The following is a 27,032-nucleotide window of genomic DNA, read 5'->3' as shown; positions in this document are numbered from 1 at the left end:
TGTCCCTATAGGAGCCCATCCTGGTTGCTGACACTCTACCCTGAAAGTTGCATTCCAACATTCCGACACTTCATTCTTCTTTAGAAAAAAGCTGAAACAATATATATCCAAATCTACTCAACCAAACAAACTCAAGCCTGCATCACAAGAGCTTCTCATTCACTCTGTGCTACACGTGTTTTCTCCTCAGTTCCTGTAAAACTCTGCACACATCTTTTCTAGCAACTCTATCTTCACTATAACTTCAGTGTTACAGCATCCTCTCTGGTTCAGTCCTCATTAGTAAGGGGGTTTGTGACAGCACTGACTTTTGGCTAGTACTGTAATTTCCTCAGCCCAGTGAGTTAACACCAAAGCATGAAATATGCTTTCCCTTTATATTTGTTGGCTTGTTTCTTTGTTAGTGCAATTTCACCAAACTACAGAAGCACATTGTATACCTGATTTGTTTTGAAAGCTCCTTAGTCTTTCTGGTCAATTTGTCATATCACTACATGAGTTATGGTTTGAAATTGAATCTCTGTCCAAGGAAGGTTACAGAGACAAATAACTCTATAATCAAGTTAAAGAATTTGATTACACTGAGACAGAGAATATTTTTGTGACCTCACAAACTATGCTTTTGCACCCAAACAGTCTTAGGGCGCCATGCAAAGAGGATGAAAACTTATGCAATCGAGAAACATTTTTTTTCCAAATCTTATTTTATTCACACATTTTCAGCATTTTTTTATTTAGATTTGTTTGGTGTAGATTACAAATACCTTTCAAAATGCCATGATTAAAAATTTAGACAGCAAGAAATTTTACTTTACAGGAATAAAGTTTTACTGTAAGAAAATTTACAGGAATAAATGTGCAAGTTACAATATATAATATCAAAACTAATCTTATTTTTTTAACTAAATCACACCTGTACTTATATTTTAATTATATTTTAGAAAGGCACAATAATGACAAATTCGTCAGTACAGTTAAAGGTTTGAATTCAGGTTTTTCTTGAAGCATGTTTGATTTTTAGGTGTATCCCATTGAGTGAACGAAGAACCACCTGAGGAATCTTCTTTGGAGTCTTGTTTGGATCAACTGCCAGTTCAAAGCGCTTCAGGGTCAATGCTACCGCAACTTTCATCTCATTCATGGCAAAGTTCTGTCCGATACAGTTCCTATTTAGAAGAGGAATTTAAAAATCACAACAATTTATTACAAATGAATACATCAATGTTATGAATTCATTTGTAATAAAAATAAATTAGTATCATTGTACCACCATCCTAAAAACAATTCTACTGTTTTGCAAAAAGAAAGCTCAGTATCAAACATGATTATAACTGTTACGATCTGTTGAAACGAGTTCAGGAGGGATAACAAAGTAGAGGCTTTGTGAATGTCTGGATTGTTTGGAAGGATAGGTTTCACTTAACTTGCTTGGTTAATGGGTACCTTCCTAGCTATAGTAGCAGGAGGCTCGAACCTCATTCAGAGAGGAGTTAACCAAGGGCTAGCTGCAAGGTGTAGATGTAGGATGAAGGAGGGATGCTTGAGACAAATGCAAAGGGAGGTGTTTATTTTCATTATATACAGTTCCATGATGATTGTGATTAGGATCTTCACAAACACCGTTAATAACTGTGTAAATTAACTTGCTATCATTTTTCCTCTTGAATTTCAGTTAATAACTCACATTTATAATCACATTGCATTTTTCTAGTTAAACCTGTTTGGCACAAAATGTTATAGTATTAAGATAACATATATAGTGTTTGATATTTTATTAATGTAATGACAATATTTCGTTTTAATTACACTGATAAAACATGCAATCGATACATAAGAATTTTATTCAGACATACAGATGCAGCCATTCAAAGTGCGCGGTACAGACACGTACCACAGGTAATTGGCTGCGGTATCGCGTATCATGACGCAAGATGACGCGGTTCGTGATTGGTTGACCGACAGGGGCACTCGTGGTCCGTCGGTCTGTCGTAGAAAGACTTACTGTAAACGTCTTTACTGTGCCCGTTGTAGATATTGAATTTTACCACTGAAGGGAAATCTTAGTAGCTGAGCATAAAAAGAATAGGAGCATACTGTAACGTGTGTGAAGGCCATAAACGATATTAATTTTGGAACATAAACATACAGTATATAGCTGGTCTTGGTACTTTAAAAAAAAATACACACCAGTATTCCATTTCTCCCTAAATATTTTAAGCTTCGAAGTCTTTAACTAACCTGATACCGGAGTCAACAAGCATACTTTTAGAATTTGATTAAAAAGGAATATAATATGGAATCGCGTATCTAAAGAAATTAATAACAATATAATTATATTCATGTACCGCAACACATGAATATGTGTTCACGCGACATGCCCGAACCGGAGTAGATACGCGTACGAAATAAATTTAATCCCAACTACAAAACATATTTTTGTGTTAAGAGGGCGCAAAACATCAGTATTTACTGCTATTAATTACTGTACGATTTATAGTTGAAATCTGAGCCTAGATATAAAGTTAGATATAAAGTTAAAATCTCGACAAAGCAATATAGGAAATACAGAGAAAATAAATCCTTTCTGACAACTAAAATCAGTTTCGATCAAGGTCTCTAAAACGAACAAGAAAAAGAGGATTTTCGGAGGGCAATTACGCTGTGTTTATATAGAATAACTGATTTATAATCGAATTTCTTGTTCGTTTAAAACAGTGAAATGTCAGCTGCAAGAGATCGCACCAGAAACAGCACTCTCTCTGCCTGTCATAGACGTTCAGAAAAGGCTGAATGAAGTAATGTCAAGTACAATAATTCAGTGATCAATAATAACAGTTGTAGGACAAGAAACAAAAGATAGTGAAAACTTAAGGCTAAAACTCAAATTCATTCTACAATTCTAAATACCTTTTTTCACTGTTAACATCTTGCAGCAACTCTGCGACAAAATATACACTTAGCACAGTTCATCCTGCTACCAACATTAAATAAAACAAATCTTAAGATTTCTATATTTATGTCTTTATTTAGTGGTTTCATAAGTGACAAAGGCTAAACTTTCTTGGAAAAATGTATTTTATGTGTTGCGGAAAAAACTGACTTGCTTTAACAAAATGTTTACAAATCCTTTCACCTGGCATTTTCGTAGTTAGAAATTATGGAACGCTCTGTTAAAAGCAAGGGAGTTTTTATGTCCGTTGCAGTTCTTTTGCAACATGAATATAATTATATCGTTATTAATTTCTTGAGATACGCGATTCCATATTATATTCCCTTTTAATCAAATTCTAAAAGTATGCTTGTTGACTCCGGTATCACGTTAGTTAAAGACTTCGAAGCTTAAAATGTTTAGGGAGAAATGGAATACTGGTGTGTATTTTTTTCTTTAAAGTACCAAGACCAGCTATATACTGTATGTTTATGTTCCAAAATTAATATTGTTTATGGCCTGCATACGCGTTGCAGTATGCTCCTATTCTTTTTATGCTCAGCTACTAAGATGTCCCTTCAGTGGTAAAATTAGATATGAATATTCAATACTTAAATGGACACAGTTAAGACATTAAATATACATATACATATACATAATGTATACTGAACAGTTTGCATACGGTAATATGTTTATGTTCCTAAATCAATCTCTTTTATGAGCATGTGAAAGCCATGGTGAATCACTGTACTTTGCATGATTGGAAACAAATGCGTGATTGCGAAATGCTGTGGTGTTACTTTTACAAAGACGGTCAATGAAAAAAAGAATGTTGACCACGGAAATACTTTGAGTTTACACTTACAGCTTGTCCAAGGTCATTCATTATTAATACTATTAGTAATATCTTCGTTAAAGACTGATGGCCACAGCTCAAACATGAGAGGTTGAGCTTTATTAGCTCCACCTTTCAGAAATTCCGGATACTATTATTTTGCTTGTCGTATTATAGGAGAATTTACGGAAACTAGCGGTATTTACCGGTTGCTTGCAGTAGACTGCGTACAGCGTACCGGAAAATAATGCGGTATCGCCCGCGCATTTTGAATGGCTGCACCTGTATTACACAAACAGGTACCAGAAGTTTGCTAAATAACATAGTAAGTCACTAATACTTACTAATAACATAGTAAGTCACTTTTAAGTTTCATTTGTTTGTCCACTTCTTGTATGTTTGTTTATTAAAAATATTAAGCTGAAGACATGTGATGTCATACAAATTGTGATTTTTTTTGTATTTCTTTTGCCTTTCTTTGAAACTAATCCAGAAGAGTTGAGTATACCAGGATAATGTTAGATTACAAAATGAAAAGATTACAATGGTATGACATTAACAAAATAAAGGTTAATTAAGCTTTCGCCATGTTTTGCTAAAAGTCCATCTGTGGGACCAACTCAATTATGGTATCAAAAGAGACAACATGACCAACCAAACCTCATCAATTGTCCACACCTATACAGAAAGAGAGGCAGAAGATGCCCCAGAGTGTATGCAGGCATTAATATGATCTATGTGTCCATGCTGCTGGGACTACATTAATGATCAGTGAAGTCATACCACATACTATCCTGTGTCCTAATTATGACAGTGTATCACTTCATATGTAAAATCACGATTATGTTTTCAGTCAGAAAATGTCTTCCAGATAGGACTTATTTTCCGGAACTTACATGTTCAAACTTCTTTAAACTTAAAGATATTACATTAAAGATATTACATTTAGCTTTTTAAAGCTTTTTAAAACAGCCACACAAAAGCCAAAGATACAGGCTACTATAGAATAATGTTTTTAAAATAACATTTATGTCCTTTTTTTGTCCTTAAACATCAGATGATTGAATTGATACCATAAATCTTATAATTCCTTAAATGGCACTACAATTTTTGATCAAGAACTGAGGTATCCAACAACACAATGAGAATCAGGTGAGCCACATTAGGAAACAATATATAAATGCCCTGGAAACAATCAGCGGTGTGGAAGCCAGTGAGGTGGATGTGACTTGGAGGAAGTAGTGGCAATACGGAAGAGGTTGAGCGGATTGGATTTACAAAATAACGGACTAGAAACAAAACAGACATCAGGATATGGATTGTGATTCGGATACGTCATTGTTTTTTTATGGTGATTGGATTTAGGAATAACGGACTGGAAAACAGAACAGAGATTGGAATATGGATTTGGCTTTAAGATATGGGGAAATTATAAACAGTCATCAGACAGAGGAGTGAGGGCGGAAGGGAACTGGGAAGTTTTAAAAGGAATATGCGTGGTGTGAGTTTTTCAGACAATTTCATCTCGTTTTGGATTATCTAATCCCCTGTGACACCACAGTAGGTGCTCACAGTTTTTCCGTGGCTTGCACAGTGTATGTATGGGTGAGTTTCCTTAAAAATATGTGTCTGAAAATGATAATTTAATTTAAAGAATATGTTCCTATAATATGTAAATAAAGAATAAAACATAGAATGACATTCTACAAGTTTCTCTTCTAATGTAAAAGATTGTTCTGACACAATGTTAAACTGAAACTAGAGACAGATGTTTAATAATAATAGTGTTAAAGGACTGAGACAGATAATGGCATTTCACGAGTTCAGCCATGCCATATTTTAACGTCATACACGTAAGTGGATGAAACTCTGAGTGGAATATACAATGCTCCAGGAAGCTTTATGTGATAAGGTGTTCTTTAAAAATAATATTGTGAAATTGCATTAAACATTACCCAAGGAATTCTATATTCATTCACTTGGCATTTTTCTCGGCATGTTTAGGGATTATTCGTTTGAGAGGTTAGAAATGCTGGAATGGTGATACCTGAGGTAATAAATAGGTAAAACAGAGACTGCTTTTATTTCTGGAAATTTATATTTACAGAACAATACATTGACAACATGCAATCACATAGTGCACACTATTGACTAGCACAAACCTTGGTCCTGCAGAGAATGGAACAAAAGCATAGGGATGTCGTTTGGCACAGTTTTCAGGTAAAAACCTCAGAGGATCAAATATCTACAATGCAAAGCAGAAAACAAAGAATTAAAGTTATAATCTTGTATTAGCCATTTCACAGTTCCATACCTTTATACAGATGCAGCCATTCGAAATGGGTGGTGTATTTTGTGGTATACCCCGGTGGGCGTGTTGCAGTATCACAGGGTAAATCGCGTCATTTGACGTCATGCCAGAAAGTACCCGGCATCACCTTGTAAAACCGCCAGGAGGAGCCAATAAAGCTTAACCTCTCATGTACAGCATTTGCGCTTTTAAATTTAAACTGTGTATTACAGCATGTTAATCATCAGTCATTAAAAAGTTGGTATATTTTCTGAAAGCAAGATTGCTCAGTTGGACACCTACCTACAGAAATATTTATGCATCAAAGCCTTTACTGAAGATATTACTAATAGTATTAATAATGAATGACTTTGGACAAGCTGTAAACTCAAAGTATAATTTCTTTAGCACATTTGTACAAGCACTTGGAATGGTTGAATGATGCGTCATAGTTTAAATAATTTTCGTAGTTAGAAATTATGAAATGCTCTGTTAAAAGCAAGTGAGTTTTTATGTCCATTATAGTAAATGAAAATGCCCGACAAAGTAAGGCCTGGACAGATTCCAAGAGCATTTTTGCAATTTACGTTGCATTGTGCATTGTGCTGCTGTAATACAGTTTAAAATAATTAAAAGTCTAAACAGTATCAGCTTTATTTATGGGTTGCAATTTAAAAAAAAATCAAAAACTGCACTCAAAATGCAATTTAGAGCTTTCTGGCAAGAGGAGACACCCAAATTAATAATGTAACATGCCACCGTTTGTGCATGAACAAGGTTATACTGCTATTTCCTTAGATACGCGATTTAAAAAAACCCCAGCGGAACCGGGCATCCATAAGAATTAATAGGTTTATTCCATGCTGAAAAAAAAAGGAAAGAAAACACATTCCATAAGAATCAGCGCTTTTATATATTGCCTTTAAAAGTGGCTTCTCAAAACGCTTTAAAGGATAAAAACAACAATAACAACAACAACAACAACAACAATATTGTATTTCATTGCACTTTGAAAAACAATTAATAATTTAACTATATGTGCAAACATTTTATGATATGTCTCTGTTGTGAATGTCTGTGGAGTGTATCTTATTTGCCTGTCTGTCCTGGCTGTGCTCTTTCGCTCGCCCTCCCCCACCTCTCTCTCTCAATTCAATTCAAGGTGCTTTATTAGCATGACAGATGGGTACAATCAATGTTGGGTATTTACTTTGCTTTGAGATGCCACTTTTAAAGGTGATATATAAAATCAAGGCTTTAACTTGCTTTAACTCCGCAAGTCTGAGTTCTTGTGTCTGTCCTATCCGAACCCGAAAGTATTACAATATGTATCTTTAAAGCAGGTGGTGTACAGCTTTTTAGTATAGATTACACTTTTTTAAAATGTATTTAAAAAATAAAAATGATTACAATCTAATCTTTCCACGTTTGATCCCAAGAAAAATAAATCTAAACGGGGAGAAAGCTATGCTGAAAGTTTATTAAGATACTTAGAAGACTAAGATATCAATATATGTTGCATTTGTCTGATTGTGAATCAAAAAACACATTTATTTAAACCCGGGTTTGTAATTTAAATCAAAACGTGATTTAAATCAATATAAATGTTTATTTTGTAACGCATAGGTGACCATTCATTGTTATTAAAATGACTTAAATTCGATCATGTTGTGATATTTAGAAATATAAATTTGTTTGTTGCGAGTGAGGTTTTATTTAATCTCTGACCCAGGGAAAAGTTTTATTTTTTCAAAGAAATGTTTGCTAAAAAAAAGTCATGGCTCCAGCAGGATTCGAACACACAGCGTGTGACGTGGGAGTCAGGAACCTAACCCACAGCGCCACCAGCAAGGTCTCATGAGGAGCGTTGAAAAAGCACATCAGACAGACATCAACATCAACAGACATCGTACAGCATGTACAATTCTTGTGTTGCGGTACATGAATATAATTATATCATTATTAATTTCTTTTGATACGCGATTCCATATTATATTCCCTTTTAATCAAATTCTAAAAGTATGCTTGTTGATTCCAGTATCACGTTAGGTAAAGACTTCGATGCTTAAAATGTTTAGGGAGAAATGGAATACTGGTGTGTATTTTTTATTTAAAGTACTGAGACCAGCCATATACTGTATGTTTATGTTCCAAAATTAATATCGTTTATGGCCTTCACACGCGTTACAGTATGCTCCTATTCTTTTTATGCTCAGGCACTAAGATTTCCCTTCAGTGGTAAAATTCCATATAAATATTTAATACTAAAACGGGCACAGTAAAGACATTTACTGTAAATCTTTCTACGACCGACCAACGGACCACGAGTGCCCCTATCGGTCAATCAATCATGTACCGCAGTATTTTGCGTCAACGGGCGTCACGATGCGCGAGGCCGTAGCCAATTACCTCCGGTACGTGTCTGTACCGTGCACTTTAAATGGCTGCATCTGTATATTAAATAATGCTTTACTGTACATTTATGAAGAAATGTTAAGGAAAGAACACTTCTTTGTAGTAGGCTGGACTTTCTTGAAAGTATTTGCTTATATCCAAAGTCACAATTAAGCAACAATGATTATTTTTAAGTCAAATCAAACTACATTTTAATTAATTGATTCTTTTTACATTTTAACAACTGGGAAAGAACCATTAGTCTTCATGACAAAAAACATATCTCTACACATACAACAGGCAAGCAATATGAATCTGGTGCATCAAAAAGAGTGATCTGTAGTAGAATTATTTCCTCTAAATAACCAATATGGTTTGTAGAGTATTTATTGTTTTTAAAATGTCTTTAAACCTACCTCTGGATTTTCCCAAACACTAGAATTCCTGTGAATGCTGTAGATGCTTATTCCTAAAAGAAAACCTTTAAGAAAGTGAAAAGGTAAATTTATTTAATAAAAGATACAGGAATTATAAATATTCATATTACACTGTCGTATTGCTTGTTACATTCCATATATAAATACAGTATACAATATATGCTAGTATTGCTGACCCAATAATTTAGCTATGAAATACATTTCTAGAGATAATTGCATCCAATTTCCAAAGAACATGTAGTAGTGTTACTACAACTCACTAAGGATGATTCAAAACAATTTAGTTTAATCATACTACAATTTCCCAGAAATGAAATATCCTAAAACTAAAAAAAAACTAAATTCAACTGTCTAAATAAATTAAAATAGTCTTATGTATACAACACATTATACATTCAATACATTTTTGGTATTGGGAAAGACACTTAAACCATATTTGAAATAGCTGCTTACAAGTGTTGCAGAGACTGCTTGGATTTCCACTGCATTTTCTCAGGTACAAATAACCTTTTAAGTAGTTGAATTAATCAATGTTTAAGGTGAAATGGGACTCACAGCATAAAATTGAATTGATTTGGTCATCCTTAACACAAAAACAGATATGCATGTCAATCAATCATTTTTAATGTTTAGATGATTAATTAATGTAAATATATGTATTAGACATCACTCCAGTATGTATGCAGTTTTTAGGTTCTGCATGGAACTTATTTATAAGTAAGTAATAACTTGTAAATAGAACCTTTTTCATAGTGTCTAGAAAAGCATTAAGGTCTAGAACACATACAATTGAACTGAAATTGTAAATATGAAACAAAAACATTGCACATGCATTCTACATGATGATATTTATCCCTGGATATGTTGGAGCCCCGAGTTGCATGGGACACATTTTCAAGGGTATTTAACTAATCCCACTTGGATTACTGAACTACTAGCATAGCAGAAAGCAAAGCAAGTTATTTGTAATGTTTATTATTTTAACTACTTTGCACTCATGGAGGAACTGCTACAAGTCAATCCTTATTCACACTTACATCATTCACATCAGTATTCTATATTTTGTAGTCTCCATTTACTGATGACTCAGTAATAGATCAAAGAGAGATCTTGTTAATATTTCATTTGTTAGTTTGAGAGTCTGCTGAATCAATTTTTATTGTTATTTAATATGTAAGTTATCTTGTTTTGAAAAAATATTTTAGCTTACTTTAATTTACACACAAATAAATAATGGAAATAAAGCTAAACCTTCGGGAACTGTTCGTCCATCAAAGAATGTCATTGGTTTGGTGAGTTTCCGGGATATCTCTGGCACAGGGGGGTAAAGGCGGAGTGACTCCTTTATACACATTGTTGTGTATGGTATTTTGCTGAGATCATCCCTATAATAAAATAAAACATAAACTATAAAATTAAAGTCGCAAGGTGCACACACAAAGAAAATTATTGTAAAACATATATTCGTTTTTGAGAGTTGTGAAAAACACTAATGTAAAATACAGGAATATTCAGAAAATACAGACAACCTGCAATAAATGATGCGATTCTAAAAAAGGTACAGAGATCAACCATGCAAGCAAAAAATGAAATTTCACCAATACCATGGGGTTAAAACATCTATTCTTCTGAACAGTGCCATTGCATCTTTAATGGCCACTTATATAGAACTTTGGTTTAACATTTCATCCTAAGAACAGTACACTCTATAGTACATTGTCCCCTTTCACCAAAATAGGGCATTGCTTAAGAAATTTTGGTCCAGGGGCAAGAGTGCCTTAGTCACAGCAGTGGTGTGACTTTTTCTTAAAACATTTCCCAATTTAGAACTGACCAGGCTTAGCATTGCTTAGCCTCGGACATGATTAGGCTATATAATAGTATTGCCGCTGTGATATAAAAGCTTTGCCAATCACATTCTCAGACCATTATAAATGTTTCATTTACTAAGATGGGAAAATACTGCAGAGTGATAAAAGGCACTGAACCTGTATGTCTATCATTCACACAAACTGCATGGCCTTCTTTTTGTTAATCTCAGGAGGTAATCAGTTCAAAAAGGTCAAATATTTCATACAAGCATATTCTTAAAAGCTCTTTAATTTCTTAATTGTTTCATTATTGTTTGGTTTTTTATATAATTCTGTAAAATGTGTTATTATTGGCAATGGCAAATCATTAGCAGTAAAAGATTAAAAAAATAAATACTGGCTTGGATACTGGAAACATGCAGTATAATTGGCTGAAGTATGGAGTATTTTGTGGAAAAAAGAAGTTCAAACACATTACATAACATTTTGTCTTCATTCTAAGAGAAACAGGTAGGTTTGCTAAGAGTTAAAGAGACTGAAAGCTTTGGCATCCTATTGGCTAAGTGTTATCAGAGTTGGGTGTCTGAGTTGGATATTCAGGCTACCACCTGTAGTAATCCTAGGGATTTCCTTGCCATCTGCAAGCACATATTGAGAATTAATCCGCAATAATAAGATACCATAATATATAAATTGGTTAAGGCTGACAAACCAGTCCACGGTGTCTTTCCCTTCTAAAGCCACGAGAACTTCCTCTCTGCATTTTTTCTGGTGTTCTGGATTTGATGCCAGGCTGTACAGGATCCAGGAAATCCCACTAGCAGTAGTGTCATGTCCCTCAAACATAAAAGTGTCTACCTCTGCCCGAATGTCTTCATCAGAAAGGCTGTTATTTTCTTCATCCTGCAGTTTAACACAATTACGTAGAGATGTACTTAGAATAATATTTATCTTTGATGGAAATATGAATGTATTTATATAATGTAATTATGGAAATAACTAAGAAACTGTATTACTTTACAATATTCAGGAGGAAGTCTATTCTTGCACTTTTTCTCTACAATATAGAAATACTCTCTGGCAGCCTGCAACATCTTTTTTAGCACTCAGCACTTCAGTCTTATTGTAGGTAGATGTCTGTCACACTCTGTATTGCTATGACCTTACCTTTGTCTTGTTAAACAGGAATGGAGTAACTTTCTTCCTCTTCTTGAACAAGCAGCTCTTCAACTTCAAATTCTCCATGCAAAACTTTCAATTTCAATTCTCCTGATCATGTCAGCCCTTCCTGGATCTCTACACAATGGCACCCAACTTCATCTCTCTTTCCCCACCTTCTCTCTCCACCTAATCCTGCTCACTCTGTTCTTTTCCTACATCACCCACCCTTTTGTCAATAGTGTTGAGCATCCAATCTACTGCACAAATGCCCCAGCATTCAATTTTTAGTCTCTCTCCTTTCCTCAGTCCTCCTGTCCCAGTAGGTTGCTGATGCTCACTTCCCCTAAGGGTATGAGAGCATAGTATCAGTGTGCACTGGTTGTGGGCCTCCTCGTTAAAAGTCCTTGCCATCACTGGTGCCTTCTCCCATGATGCAGCTCAGGTTCCTTTAATATGGGTCCTCCTATCACTTTACTCCCCTCTATGGGTATTCAATTGGTGCGATGTTAACTGACACATTAATGAATGTGTTCTGCTTCCCATCATGAGTTCCAATCTCAAGTACTATTACCTGAGTATTCTGACTTGCGTTCCATCACCTGAATCATGCATTCTTCTCTTTTAATTCATTTTCCCATCTGCATTCCTCCAAAACATTACATATGTGAGTCTCCTCAAACAAAGAAAGCTCAAGCCTGTTTCCTTCATGTTTCTTCTTCATTTACTCCATGCTACAGTTCATATTCTCTGATCAATTCCCGCAGAAGTTTGCAGCTTAGTCCATTAACTTCATTTTTAAAGAAATCTGTATCAGAATTTTGGGGATTGTTTCGGGGGTTTTAATAGCACTGATCTTTGGCCAGCGCTACTGTTTCCTCATTGAGATGAGTTTTAAAGTATTAAATAGGTTATTCCTTTTAATTCGTCCTTTATACTCATTTTGTTACTGTAATTTGTCCAGAGCAAAGTTGGATGAACGAGTTGTACGAGATTTAATATTATGCATGATGTAATTTAGTAAACTGATTATTTTGGATAGTGATGAAAACCTTGAATCTTTTATCTCATGCTGTTTATTACCCATCTATCCATTTTCTTTTGGCTTCAGCCAGTTCAGGGATGCAGGGTAGCCAGAGCTTATCCCAGCAAGCAACAGATATAAGATGGTTTATGGATGGGATGCCAGTCCATGACAGGGCACACACAGACTCACACTCATACTAGGACCAGTTTTATCCAAAACCAATTAACCTACCACTTACTGTCAGGGGTGGATTTTGGTTTTCATACGCCCTGGGCACTTTCACTCAGAAATGTGCAAAAAGAGGGGTAAACGTCAATTGAATTATGTTGACTGACATGATGCACTTTAAATTATTCTAATGCTAAACCGTGTGATTGATGGAGCGAGTCGAGCAATCATCACGTCGATACTTCTAGTTTCTAGAACAGCCGCTAAATAGTGTATGATTATTGATTTGGATGCCTAGAATCGATCGTAAACATGTTGTTTCAGCTCGTTTTTCGTTAGTCACTAGTGTTTCCCTCCTACGTAGGCCCTAAATATTTCTTAGCCTACAGTGCCTAATGGGAAATCTGGCACTGGTTATTGGACCTCCTTTGGACTGTGGGAGGAAACCAGAGTACCCAGATTAAACCCACACAAACACCAGGAGATAATAAAAACTCAAAACAGATTGCAACCCATGTCTGGAATTGAATCTAGGACACTAGTGCTGAGTGCAACGATGTTAATCACTGTGCCAACTGTGCTGCCCCTGTAGAAGTTGCCATATCCAGTGCCATACTCAAAATGTGCTGTGGTGATGCATCAGAATACATTAATAGAAATGTTTGTTCCTTCTAGTACTACAGGATGGCATCTTTTTGGCTCAGAAGACTTAGTAAGTGGACTGAGATTAGAAACTTAAAGAGAGGTATTTCAGAATTGTTTGGGAGTATAGAATTATTATAGACTAAAATAATGTATACTGTGGATTGGTATGGTTTATGTTTGATTATTGTTTTGTACTGGATTTCCTATCAACATTTTCATATATCCGTTCAACTGCTTTACTGAACAACTGTATGTACTAAAGGCTTTTTTTAACTTGCATTTTATATCATTTACAGAATCACTGGATAGTAGTAACTTACTCTTGCACAAAGTAGGATATCAAGAAAGTCTAAGTTTCTCTTCTTCTGAATCTTGTCAAGTTCTTTTTCATCCTTTAGGGCTTCCTTCCTTTGCTTTATCACTTCATCTGTAAAGAGATCAGAAGGCATTGTGGAAAACAAAACACAAAGAAGCTAATGTTCTTAGTTCTTGAGTTAGTGGGAACATTGCTAAGCACTGACTTTATCTATTATGGTAGTGAAGAACCACCTTTTCTTAGACAGCCATAAAACTTGCCATTAAAAAATAGTAATAATTCCTTACACTTATATAGCCCTTTTCTGGACACTCCACTCCAAGTGCTTTTCAAGTATTGAAATGTGCAGCACCCACCTGGATGATGTGATGGCAGCCATAGTGTGCCAGTACACTCACCACACATCAGCTTTCAGTGGGCAGGAGAAGAGAGTAATGACACCAGTTCATTGATGTGGATAATTAGGAAGCCATTAGTGTTTAAGGCCAATGGGAAATTTAGCCAGGACACTGGGATAATACCCCTATTCTTTTCAAGAAACGCCATGGGACTTTTCATGACCACAGAGTCAGGACCTCGGTTTAATGTCTCATCTAAAGAATGGTGCCTTTTTACAGTATAGTGTTCCCATCACTACACTGGGGCATTAAGACCCACACAGACCACAGGGTGAGTGCCCCATACTGGCCCCACTAACACTACTTCCAGCACCAATCTTAGTTTTTCTCAGGAGGCCTCCCATCCAGGTGACCAGGCTCACACCTTCAGTGGGTTGTCAGTTGTGAGTTGCAGGGTGATATGGCTGCTGGCCATATAATAAAAGAAAAAAATAGATTCTACAGTTAACTTTAAACAGATTAAATGTACTCATATGAGAAAGGAAGAGATAATATTTTAAATTGCTGCACAACAATATAACTGTGAACTCTTAAATTGTGAACTTCAGGTACAGATTTAAACTAACAAACACAAACACAAGATCGTTATTACAATACTGACAGTCATGAGATTTTCACAACTCCAATATAACCCTCAGTGCCAAAGTAAAAACACCTTATTTGGTTGCAATACAAGATGAATTAGTTTAACAGGGATGCTTTGTTGGCTGAAGTGGCATCTGTCAGTCAGCTTTGCAAAGGATTTTCAAAATAAAATGAAAGAGCCTGAGCCTCTGTGCACCTCAGATGTCATAAATCCTGTACTCTCCTGTGACGTCATGTGGTGACCAATCATGTTAGCCATTTTTGTAGAGCTTTACATAAGCTTATCTCCAATAACACATAGGTTGATTCAACGTTTTTTGTCCTCCCATTCAATCACATGGTACTTAAGCACCACAATAAAGTGCTGTACATCAGAAAGCCAAAGCAGGTTCACCCCCAGTGGATCATTGTAGGAAAGCACAACACTGATATCTGCGGCCTGCAAAGTAAAAAGCTGCTTGTCAACACTTTTTTTTTCATTTTGCTTTAGGATATGAGAGATCCAGTTCCATTTCAAATGCATTGTGAATCAGGGGCTTGCATAACAAAATAGGTCTAGAAACCACCTTACACCAAACTTAAACTAATTTAAAGAACATAAGAGTAGCTGCTTGATGTATGGGAGTCTGAGCTACATGTGAATGTCTATATTAGCTGAGTGCCACTGGAAGGTCTCCATCATTTATTACATCTATGACTAATATTGTGTATTATTTAACTTAAACTTAACTGAACATTATCACTGAAGTAATAAGTGATGCATCTTATTCTAAAGAACACAGAATTGCACATAGAATTCTGCATTCTTTAACACAGAATTGCTTGTGACTTATAAAAAAATATTCCAAATGCATAAAAGACATGTAAAAAGCACCCGTGTTAATGTTGTTCCATTCATGATAATGAAGAAAAGATATCCTAGTTTTAAGGCATTAGGTGCTCACATTTTAGTTCTCAACAGCATTAAGCATTCCTCTCACATGAGGAAATAAATCCACTTTATATTAACTTCTCAAAACTTGTAATACCTTGGAATGGTTACTGATGATGAAATGCAAGCATGATTGTGTGAATTTTATATCTGTATCTTCTCCTCTTACATCCCCTTCAAATTAATTACTCCAATTCTGATTAAAACATTAAATAAAATAATTAGTTCATAACAAACCTGTATGTTGGTGTGCTATCTTGCAAGCTTTCCGAAACCTGTAGCCAAGATTGCTGATGTAAAAAAGAATTTCACTGTGATAAGGGAAGAACCTGAATCGGAGGTTTATTATGTTGCAAATCTCATAGACTGTCTTAATATACGTGTTTTTACCACTGAAAGAAAAGAAGACAGAAAAAGTACAATTAATTTACTATGCAAATACAATCACTTAAGCTTGGGATCTAACGGATGTACAACTACAGATCTAGCCATTCAAAATGAGCGAGGTACACTGCGCTAAAATGTGATGGAAGTGGCGCAATATACCGCATCCTACCGCATGATTTTTTAAATAGGATAATAGTATCTGGAAGCACCTTGTAAAACTGCCAGGTAGAGCTAATAAAGCTTAATGTCTCATTTACAGCATTTGAGCTGTCGCCAGAAAACACCTGGTTTCGAATCCCGGTCACTGCTGAGGGACAATCTTTTTCCAATTAAGAATTTAAGTTGTAAACTCTTTAGACTTTTAATATTGTTAAACTGTGTATTACAGCATGATAATCATTAAACATTAGAAAGACTGTATATTTGATAAAAGCAAGATTGCTCAGTTAGACAAAAGTACACAACCTTCCATTATGCATAAATATTGTATGCATCAGAGTCTTTAACTTGGTAACTTACAGTAGGTTTTGGTTTTAATGTGCTTGTTCTAACATTATTAAACTTATATTCTCTACTTCTTAAAAAGTTATAAAGTTTTATCCTTTTCTAAGAATACATAATAAGAACAGCACTTGCTGTTATTGCAAAAAGATCAATGTTGTAGTGATTTAACATTTAAAACTTTATAGTTATATTAATATACAATTATGTAACTAAGCAGTAACTAGTTACTCATGTAACTAAGCAGCTAAATTCTCACAACTTGATGGTTTGGAAATATTTGTATTCATTCATTTCTTTAAAAAAAAAATTGTCCTTGTAGTGGTAATGAGTACTGTAATGTAGCGAGCTGCACCCAGGTGGTTCAAAGTTCGATCAGAGCAATAGTTTCGGTTTGTTTCTCATATAGCCGAATGCATAAAAACAGGCCACTATTATAACTTATTGTGAACATCATGCGCCTCTTTCAGGTTTACATCCAAATTGAGAAACTCTATATTTTGTCTTAATCCAAATGTCAGCAGCCAGTAATCAGCCAACAATTTAACTTTAACAAATTAAAAAAAGTTTAAACTGTACTATATAGTAAAGTATAGTACTGGAATTGAACCTGGTCAGTCAGAGTCATTCAACAGAGAACCAGCTGAATAAATTATTATACGTGATGGTTTTGTGTTTAAGGATTTCTTCACGAAAATCTTTAAATTAAACGAGGGAGGGTGAAAGGATTATTTTTTACAATTGGCAGTAAACAGTTTATCAACACGATGGGCAAACAATTTTTTTTAGTTTTAAAAAATCAAAAATAAATACAAATGATGTGTTCCTACCTAACTCAAACAATGCATGACTTTAAAAGCTGTAAAAAACTGGATAGTTAAAAACCACTTTTTATGCCAACAAACATTTTAGTTTTTTTTTAAATATGGCGCCTTGTAAAAAAAATGATAAATCATAGAGTAGATAGGATACAACGAAGCTACAGCTCATGGATTGTGTTACCATGCATCAGTGATAGTCACACTATTTTGATTGAAAACTTAAATCTAACAAGGTTAAAAATACCCCACCAAATAATTTATTTTTTAACATGGAACAATTAAAGGTTTATTCCATGCTGAAAGAAAAAGAGACACAATGTTTCGGCTGCGGAGCCTTCAGGTATGAGGGAAAGAGGGAAACTGCCAGTTACTGAAGTATGGGAGAACAAAAGACAGGGTATCTGAGAGGAGACAGGGATTAGGGGAGAAGGAGTATCAAGAGTCTGGGAGAACTGGAGAGAGGTGTGAAGTCAAAACCTGCAAATGAATAGAGAGGATTGGAAGGAGATGAGTCTGTTGTTAAGGGAACGGGGAAGCTGTGATCCTAGTTTCAGGATAATTTTGGTTTCGGATGTCTTTCTGTAATAGGAGTTCTGAAACCCCTTTGTGAGGATGCAGACAGAGATATCAGTGTGATCATGGCCACTGATATTGGAAACTATGAGTCTTTGACATTCCCTGTAAAGGTTTCCCAGTCTCCTTTCTGTCTCACCTCCCTGCACCTCTTGCAGAAAATGCTCAGCTATTTACATTGGTACCCCATGCTCCCCACATACTCTAAACTACCCTTTCCTCATTAATTGCTGTTTTTTCTCTTTCCCTCACACCTGAAGAAGGCTTCACAGCCATACACAGCCATACAATACTGTCTCTTCTCTTTTCCTTTCAGCACTGAATGAACCTTTACCTGTTCCTTTGCAGCCTGCACATGCTGACACAGCTACCTACTTGATAGTTTAACATGCTACAAGTTTTGCTACAAATTACAGCAAGTACAGCATCAACAGAAAGAGAGACACATCCCTCACTGACATTATCATGAGGTTGCAGGCACCTAAGAAGTTGCAGAAGTCACTATTGCTATGGAACTTGAGAGAGCACTAGGAGGTAGAGTAGGTGCCATCCCTTTACAGATCAACATAGACTCCTGGCATTTTAGAGGTGTGACTCTTTATAATTTATTACTCCCTTCAGCTCCATTAAAATAGGTCAATGATTTACCAATGCTTTCTTCATGTATGTACATGGGTTTGATGGGTGAACATGTTTTTCTTAATCAGATCAAAATGTACAGTGCTCACACCTGAAGAAGGCACCGCTGCCGAAACATTGTGTTTTCGTTCCCTTTTAAGCATGGAATAAACTTGTTACCTCTGCAGCCTATGCATGCTGATGCAGCTAACCACCTGAACTAAAATGTACTGTCGTTTGTTAAAAAAGAAAACTCCATCCTTGTTTCTATTACCAAAGAATGGTATTAAAAGTTAGTGGTTGAATAAAATATTTTTGCAATGTTTATATAAGGTTTTCATATACAGGTATACTGATGGAAAAAAGAAATGCAACACCTCCTCCTCCATACTCTGGCCCTCCCATCTGCATGGAACAGGCTGAAGAGTGACTCATCCATGAAGTGGACCTGATGCCACTGCTGACAAGTCCATCACAGCCTCTGTCTGGCCCAAGCCAGTTGGTGTGATGTCTAGGAGGTGTGAGCAGAGGGCCTCTGACAGGTCGCCTTGCTCTAAGTCCAGCAGCGTGGAGCCTCACTGTCCCATCACTGATGCAAGCATTGTGTCTGTCGGCAGTTTTAGCAGCAGTACAGGTGGCAGATCTGAAACGATCTGCCAAATGGACCAGTCTGATGTGTCGGTCCTGCTCTGGTGTGGTCACTCGAGGGCAACCGGATCTTGGACGATCATCTGTCCTGCCGGTTTGCTGAAACTTTCTCTGCAGTTGGGAGACAGTGGAGTGGCTTACTCCACAGTGTGTGGCAACGCTGGCACATGACATGCCTGCCAATGGCTCTCTCCCTTGCTTTTGGTGACATTCGAGACATTATCGAATGCACAGAAAACTCACTAAGTGTGACCTTTTTCTTGCAGTAAGCTTTGAACTAAGGCCTTTTTAAAAATCAGATCACTTTTTTGACCATATACAATTTTTGTCATATACAATGTATGAGGAATTTGTCTTTTCGCATACCCCAACTTGCTCTCCATGAGACACACAGGCAGGGAGAGAAGCTTGGGGTCAGAGAACAGGGTCAACCATTTATACAGGCACCCCTGGAGCAGTTGGGTTAAGGACTTGCTCAGGGGCCAAACAGAGTAGGATTCCTTTACCGGCCATGGGATACGAACCGGCAACCATTCAGCCACAGGTGCAGATAGCAACAGAGGCACCTGTGATAAAGGTGACCTGAGAAGGCATTGTTCCACCTGGACCTTGTTGGGTAAAAGTGCACACCTTTTGTGTGATTGGCAAATTGCAATGCCCCACTGCACAAGCTGTATTGCTGGCCACGGAGCTTAAAACAAAATGACAACCTTTTGTGAAGGTACATAAGCTATAACTATAGTATTCTCCTTCCAGAAAATGTTGCATTTCTTTTTTACATCAGTATATTTTGACTCTTAATTGTGTCCCTTGAACATGCAGAGAAATAATTAAATAAATGTATACCTCTACAATACTACAATACTGACCTCTCAGTCTGACAGTTGCTAGTGCAGCTGAATGCACTCTTCATAATACTGTCAAGCGTCATTAGGCTAGCATGCTGAAACACTTCAAAAGACTCCTCTTTTCCAGCATACATTTCCCATTTTTCCTGTATAAGATAAAAACTTAAATTAGCAGGTGCATTTCTAAATATATACTGCATGCAAAATAACCTTTTCATTCTATTTTAAAAGGTTTAATGTCTTAAAAGAGTTGCATACTGTGTGTGTTGAATTGTATAATTGAAATAACCGAATTAACAGATGATAAACAATCTAGCTACTCTGATTTAACTAATTTAATCTTAGCAAATATAGGAGTTAAAACAGGTTGAGTCTAAAGACTGCTTGGGGACTTGCTTCAAATGAATGCAATGTTGATACACCAGTAGTTTATATAATTCAATCTAGCACATTTGTTTTTCCAGAACTGTAAATGTTAATGGTAAAACAGAGTTTTAGAAACAACATACAACATGGTGCAGGACATTTAAATAACACATTTAGAAAGTTTAATATAATTTGAAATAATCAGATTCCACCTCTGATATTTGAGGTCAAATCATTTTAGTACAGTCAATACAGTTTCTTAATGTGTTGTGCTAGGAATTTATTTCTAATGTCCTGAAAAAATCATAAACATTTGTTTTTAAGTATGAAAATAAATGTTTTAGAGCTAAAAATATGTTCATACCAGCATGCTTTTTGTAGAATCAGCTACCAATTTTACATATTGCTTTAAGACATCATAATGGAATCCAGGTGTCAGAAGTCTTCTGTGCCTAAACCATTTCTGTTTGTCTGTCACAAGCAAACCTTCCCCTGGAAAGCAAGAACATGACCAGCCATGATTAAACACTCTTTATCAGAAGTCATTATCCAGAACTGGCTATGAAATGACTAAATGTGACCTTGGTTACAGAAATGGATGTTTTAGATCTTAAAATAAGTTTAAAAAATGAAATAATCATTTTTTTGAGGACATTCCAGACAAATACAAATCTTTCTTCTGCTGGTTAGAATGAAATGAAATAAAATTTAAATTATTTCATGTGTTTGTGCACTTTTTTATTATTATTTTGTCAGAATACGACATGTCAAAGATGGTATTTTAAAAATCCACAGGTAACAATGTATGAAACATTACCTATCCATGGAATTAGGAATCTATATGAAATGTCATCCTTTGGTTCTGAAAAAAATACACACATATAATAATTATCTTTTCAGAATAGGCTAAAAAAATTTGAAAGTGATATTCTGCAAGGCAGAGTCAAAGATTCTACATAAAATTATTTTGATAATACTTGGCCTAGAATTTTATTCCGTAGCTAGTAATTTGACAACTGTAAAATAAAGTAGATATGCTTATCATATTATTTACAGTTATTCTGTGTAGACCTCAGGCATTCTTGAGTGGTTCCATGTTGCTAAGAACAGAGTTTATATATATATTGTACATTAAAGTCTTTATCAAAATAATATTAATATGAGTTTTATCTCAACTCTTGCAAATATAAAATCATTCATCTTACTTAAGCAAGAACTGTACAAATATCTGATATCAAACAAAGTGTGAATACCTCTTCATACATACATTTTTTTGACTATTCAAAATATCTGTATCATTTGGCATCTTTAGTAACTTGAGAAAAATTGTTACTCAACTGGAGTTCGTACCTGTACTTGAAAGGATAGTTTTTGCATATTCAGGGTGGTTTATGTTCAAGAATGGCACAAAAGGTCCAAACCATAATGGAAAAGCATATGGGTACTGGTCTGCCCATTTTGTAGTCTTGTCTAAATCATTCCCATCCTGTGGAAACTTTTGACAGAAAAAGAAAAACAAACGGGAAAAGTAGCAAAGAAATAAGATCCAAGTACATTGCATGCAAATTTATGCTGACAGTCAATTTTTACAATTTTCACATTTGAAGTTTGCTTTAAAGTTTGAAGTCACTTTGAGTAGCAATTAACATTAGTTATATACAGTTCATAACCTGCTCTACAAAAAACAAGCACAAGAACAAGTAAATAGTACGCAAATTTACAAATAAGTGATTGTACTGTTTAAACCCATTGCTGTTGCAAACCTTAATTAATATATTGTAGGAGTACAAATTGCCTTAAGTCACACAGTTGAGTGGCTAAATACATCTCTCTCTAGAAGATCCCTCAGTCAGGTAGTGAATTTCAAACAAAGATCCACCATGAAGATTACGGATAAAGTAATATAAAGGCAAAGATCAGGAAAAGGGTATGAAAACATTTCAAAGGCCCTTAATATCTCTTTAAACGTGGTGAAGTCAATCATTAACAAGTAGAAGGCACCCACATACTGCCTAGACCAGGAGTGGGCAAACTTTTTTGTCCCAAGGGCCACATAACATTTTGAAAGCTCATTTCACCCCAAACACACTAAAAACTCTCTCCCTGGCGGTTGTCACCAGCCAAGGCCTGAAGCAAGGTGTTTGAGTAAATGATGTAGCCAAGCAGCGCAACTGACTGTGGGACAAAATTATAGATGGGGAGGCCCAAAGAGTTCTCCTGAACCTGTTGCAGGAAAAAGTTAAGAACTATGATGCCATTGTAACAGCTGGTTTGGGGGCACTACTGTCAAGCTGGCACTGCAACATCCCATCATTTTGGTTTTCTAAGAAGGGTGTCTCCTGATGGTTCTTCTTGGACAACCAATAGCTAAAAATTCTCATGCTGAAAGACTCCTGTACCTTACCTTGGGTCGAGAAATCCCTTGACCACCTGGCTGAATCCTTGTGGTTCTCATTACAAGACCTCCACAGTGCCTACTGGCAGATGGATTTGACACAGGGGTCCCAACCCATACTGGTCTTCTAGACCGGTTGTGGACAGCAGCAATTCAGATTGATACACTTCAGCCACTGCAACACCCCAGCCACTTTCAAAAGGCAAATGGAGAAGGTACTGGAGTCAGTGCTCCCCAACCAGTACCTGGTACAGTATGCCGAGATGACTTAATCGTGCATGGCAGTTCTTTTGATAGCACTCTCCAAGTTTCTTCAGTGGTCTGTAAAAGGTCAGGCAGGTCTCAAGTTGCACCCAAAGAAGCGCCACAAGCTGCAGGAAGAGGTGTTGTTCCTGGGGCATCAAGTGAGCAGGATCAGGATCACCACCATGCAGCACAAGGTGAGTGCAGTTGGAAGATGGCCAACTCCTATCATCCTTTAACCGCCAAGAAGCTTCCCCAGACTTGCCTCTTATTACCGGTGCTTCATGGCAAGGATGGCCACCATCACCACCCTGCTATATGATCTGACATAGAAAGGCAAACCCTTCATGTGGATAAGAGGCAGAGAGCCTTTGACACCCTCAAAGAGGTGCCCTACACTGTTCCAGTTCTTACCACATCAGACTCGTAGTTACTATTCATCTTGGTGACTACCCCCTGACCACAAACTGCTGGACTAGGCTGTCTTACCATGCACCATTTTGGGAGGATGGGCAGGAAGCCAATCTAGAACTCAAGGAGGCTTGACAGTGGGTGTGGGCTGGACAAATATGTGACTAGGGACAGGATGCCACTGACTAGTGCTGATGCTGTGATGCCTACACTGCCAGGAAACGACCACTGGGCCCCTCAAGGGCTACTCCGCACCCATTGCTGGTGAGTGTGCTCATGGCGACAGCCATCATGGACATCCTGAAATCTTTTCCCTCTAAGTCCTGGTGCAACAGATACATGCTGTTCGTGATGGACAACTTCACACCATGGGTTATGGCCTACCAGACATGGAGGCAGAGACTGTGAATTGGGCCTTAATAGGGGGGTTCTTAAAACAGTTCGGGGTGTCTAAAGAACTCCGCACTGAACAGGGCAGGAACTTCAAGTCCTGGATGTTCCAGGCCATGTGCAAGCGGCTGGGTATCCATAAGTTTATAGCCATCCCCTATATCCCCAAGGGAGTGGCCTCCTTAACTGCAACTTGGAAACACACCTGTCCCTGGCAAATGAACAACACCAGAAGGACTGGGACATGCAGCTGCCCCTTGTGGTCCTAGATGTTTTTTCGTAGTGCATTCCACTGGTTGCACCCCTGCCCTCCTAAAGCTCAGTAGAGAGCTCCAGATGCCAAGAGAGGTGATCTTCAGGTGACACCCAGACCAAACCCTATAACAGTTGAGTCAAAATACAGTTCAAGACTCAGGTCTGGAGACCGCCCATGACTACATGGTCAGAGCCGCAAGAGAGCAGTTTGGCCTTAGGTGTGAAGTCTGGCTGAGGAAGCAGCCTTTCTAGCCCAAGCAGTAGGTCTGGGTCTGCAGATCCCACTGGATGCAAGGAGGCAGTCCCAAGCAGGACAAATTGGTGGCCAGTGCGCGGTTATGGAGCAGATAAGTGAAACCAGATAAAGAACGCTTTTGCCAGTGGGGCACTCTGGTGGTGCTCCATCAAGACTGGATGGACCCCTCATAGGAAAGAATGGTAACCCCCAGACGTTCTGCTCATTTCACCAGCCTAGTTCCTTCTGGGAAAAAAGAACTCTGGGCCCAGAGAATCCCACACATCTGAGGCATGTACCCTGCTGCTAGCCAGGCACTCAGGTCCACTAGACCAGAGTGACACTGTCCCTGGTAAAACAAAAGACAGAAAACAGTCTGTCTCTTGGACTTGAAAGTCTACCACATTCTGCATCAAAGTGGGTCAAAGCAGGATGAACCATATCAACTAGTAACATGGCACCAGGGGGCACAGTGGAATAACACTCAGTCAGTAGCCACAGTGGAGCAGTAGCAACAAGCACACTGAGGACAGTGGACTCCCCCGCGCAAGAATTCAAGGTAGGCCTAAAATAACAGGACTGAAAAAAAGATGACAAGTAGACTTTAGGAATGGTAAAACTTACTGCAAGAAGGAATTATTAATAATAATAATAATAATAATAATAATAATAATAATAATAATAATTCCTTACACTTATATAGTGCATTTCTGGACACTCCACTCAAAGTGCTTTAGGCCAAGTCAAGGGGGATTGAGTGCAGGCACGAGCAGCTACAGGAAAGTCTGGAGTCAAACGAAGGTCCTTGGGCCAAGGCCTAAAGCCAGGGGGTCCAAGTGAAGGCTGGACCTCAGGAGTGCCACTGACCGCAAGACATTACTCAATGCAAGACCCAGTCGAGGCTTTTAGGACCAAATTCAAGTGGGCAACTCAACTAACGCATTAGTTAGGGGAAGAATAGCTTGTGCACCAGTCATTAAGTGTAGATAAGAAGGCCCAAGGAGTTCTCCTGGACCTGTTACAGGAAGTATTTGAGAACTATGACACCATTGTAACAGCCTGTGAGCACTGATTTGAGAGCCATGCTCCGAAGCCAATGCTGCAAAAGCAGGTAGAGTACTGTGTGTGACAGCTTGGAGGGAAACCGAGAGTCTCTCCCAACCTGTTATTTCCCATTATGCCTACAAAAGAATGGTTTTACCACAAGACAAACTGCAGTATTATACGATAGCTTTGTTTTCTATTGTAATTACAGTTGCAAGTGCAAGCCTTCAGTAACCAAACTATATCCATAAGAAAAAAAAACCAAAACATCATGTTTTGTAAATGGCAGAGCTACTACACAAATAATTCCCGAAAGCTTTTGGAGCAGTAGTGTATCTTACTTTATAACACTTAAAACTTTTACAACACATAATGTTCCACTTAGTCAAGATAGCCACCCAACAGCACAGAAGTGTAATGCCTTAAAATATACAAGAATTGTAAAGTTATACTATAATCTTAATCCAAAACTGTGTTACTGAAATATCAATCTCCATGGATGCAGACTGACAAATTGAAAAAAAAAGTTATGTACTGTAACATAACCTAACAACTGTATTGTACAGCCAAGATGGGATGCGTGTCCTTTACTATAAAACTCAATGTTTTCTAACACGTATCCCGTCTCACTGCAAGCACGTTGTCAATAAATTACATTATAGCCGAATTTTTCGGCAGATCCTACGGTCTTCTGACAATAATTGGTGCAAACATATAATAATGACCCTGTAGAACTTAACGGCAATTGTTCAAAACAAGGAACAAAAAAAACACAACAACCACTTCCCAGAAATACTTCTTCTGCGATTACAAACGCAGAGATAAACTCGTGTACTGAATAACATCACATTCAGAAGCCAACATTACTCATGTGAGTATAATTAAACCAAATGTCTGTGTGTCTATTTTCCAGTTATTTATGAATTTACGGCCTGTAAATGTAAAATACTGAAACATCAGATTAATAGATTGTCCTTTGCTTGCGTAACATTCAAGTAACATTGAATCCGCCCATTCTCATTCAGACTGGAAGTATTTACCTCATGAACGTGCCCGTAAAGCCAATGTGTTGGGGGTCCAGGGAAGCTTTCGAGGATCTTAAGCGCCTGTTTTCTATTATTAAACAGTTTCGATAATTTAAATGTTACTGTTACTAACAAAAATACTGCGATTAAACTATAAAGGCGACTTGGATCAAAAGACATTATCGAAATATTCCTTATTTCGAACAGCTCCATCGCTGTTTGCTGCAAATTCTGGGAAAGTGAAGCAGCTTCTCCTGTCAGTAACAAACAGAACAAAGTAACTGTAGGTTGAGCAAAGCAATATAATAACTTGACAACAAAAGATATTTTTGCACCCTAAAGCAGGGA

General features: G+C 37.0%; 1 protein-coding gene across 3 annotated transcripts; it reads right to left on the bottom strand.

Annotated features, from left to right (window-relative positions):
* Positions 1-724: 724 nt before the first annotated feature.
* Positions 725-27,032, bottom strand: LOC102690949 (cytochrome P450 4B1-like). Of its 3 annotated transcripts, none has more exons than XM_069194271.1 (12): positions 26,700-27,032; positions 22,025-22,181; positions 21,504-21,548; positions 21,051-21,178; positions 20,342-20,466; positions 16,162-16,316; positions 14,015-14,121; positions 11,409-11,599; positions 10,137-10,270; positions 8,865-8,929; positions 5,927-6,009; positions 725-1,166 (listed from the first exon to the last, which is right to left on the bottom strand). In XM_069194271.1, the coding sequence occupies exons 1-12, from the start codon at positions 26,895-26,897 to the stop codon at positions 989-991; spliced, it is 1,566 nt and encodes a 521-aa protein (XP_069050372.1). In that variant the 5' UTR covers positions 26,898-27,032; the 3' UTR covers positions 725-988. The 3 variants fall into 3 exon arrangements, with proteins under 3 accessions (XP_069050372.1, XP_069050373.1, XP_069050374.1); XM_069194272.1 differs by having other exon boundaries at positions 22,037-22,181; XM_069194273.1 differs by lacking the exon at positions 725-1,166 and adding an exon at positions 1,247-1,983.

Source organism: Lepisosteus oculatus, chromosome 9 (genome assembly GCF_040954835.1).
Source record: "Lepisosteus oculatus isolate fLepOcu1 chromosome 9, fLepOcu1.hap2, whole genome shotgun sequence".
Classification (NCBI taxonomy): domain Eukaryota; kingdom Metazoa; phylum Chordata; class Actinopteri; order Semionotiformes; family Lepisosteidae; genus Lepisosteus; species Lepisosteus oculatus.
Note: the sequence above shows the minus strand (reverse complement) of the source record. Positions and strands in the feature narration are given on the sequence as shown.

Coding starts and splice junctions, on each gene's coding strand:
- LOC102690949 (XM_069194271.1), bottom strand. CDS start 26,897: ATGGAGCTGTTCGAAATAAGGAATATTTCGATAATGTCTTTTGATCCA. Junction 22,182..26,699: donor TTTACGGGCACGTTCATGAG/GTAAATACTTCC, acceptor TTCTGTCAAAAG/TTTCCACAGGATGGGAATGA. Junction 1,167..5,926: donor CCATTCTCTGCAGGACCAAG/GTTTGTGCTAGT, acceptor TCTTCTAAATAG/GAACTGTATCGGACAGAACT.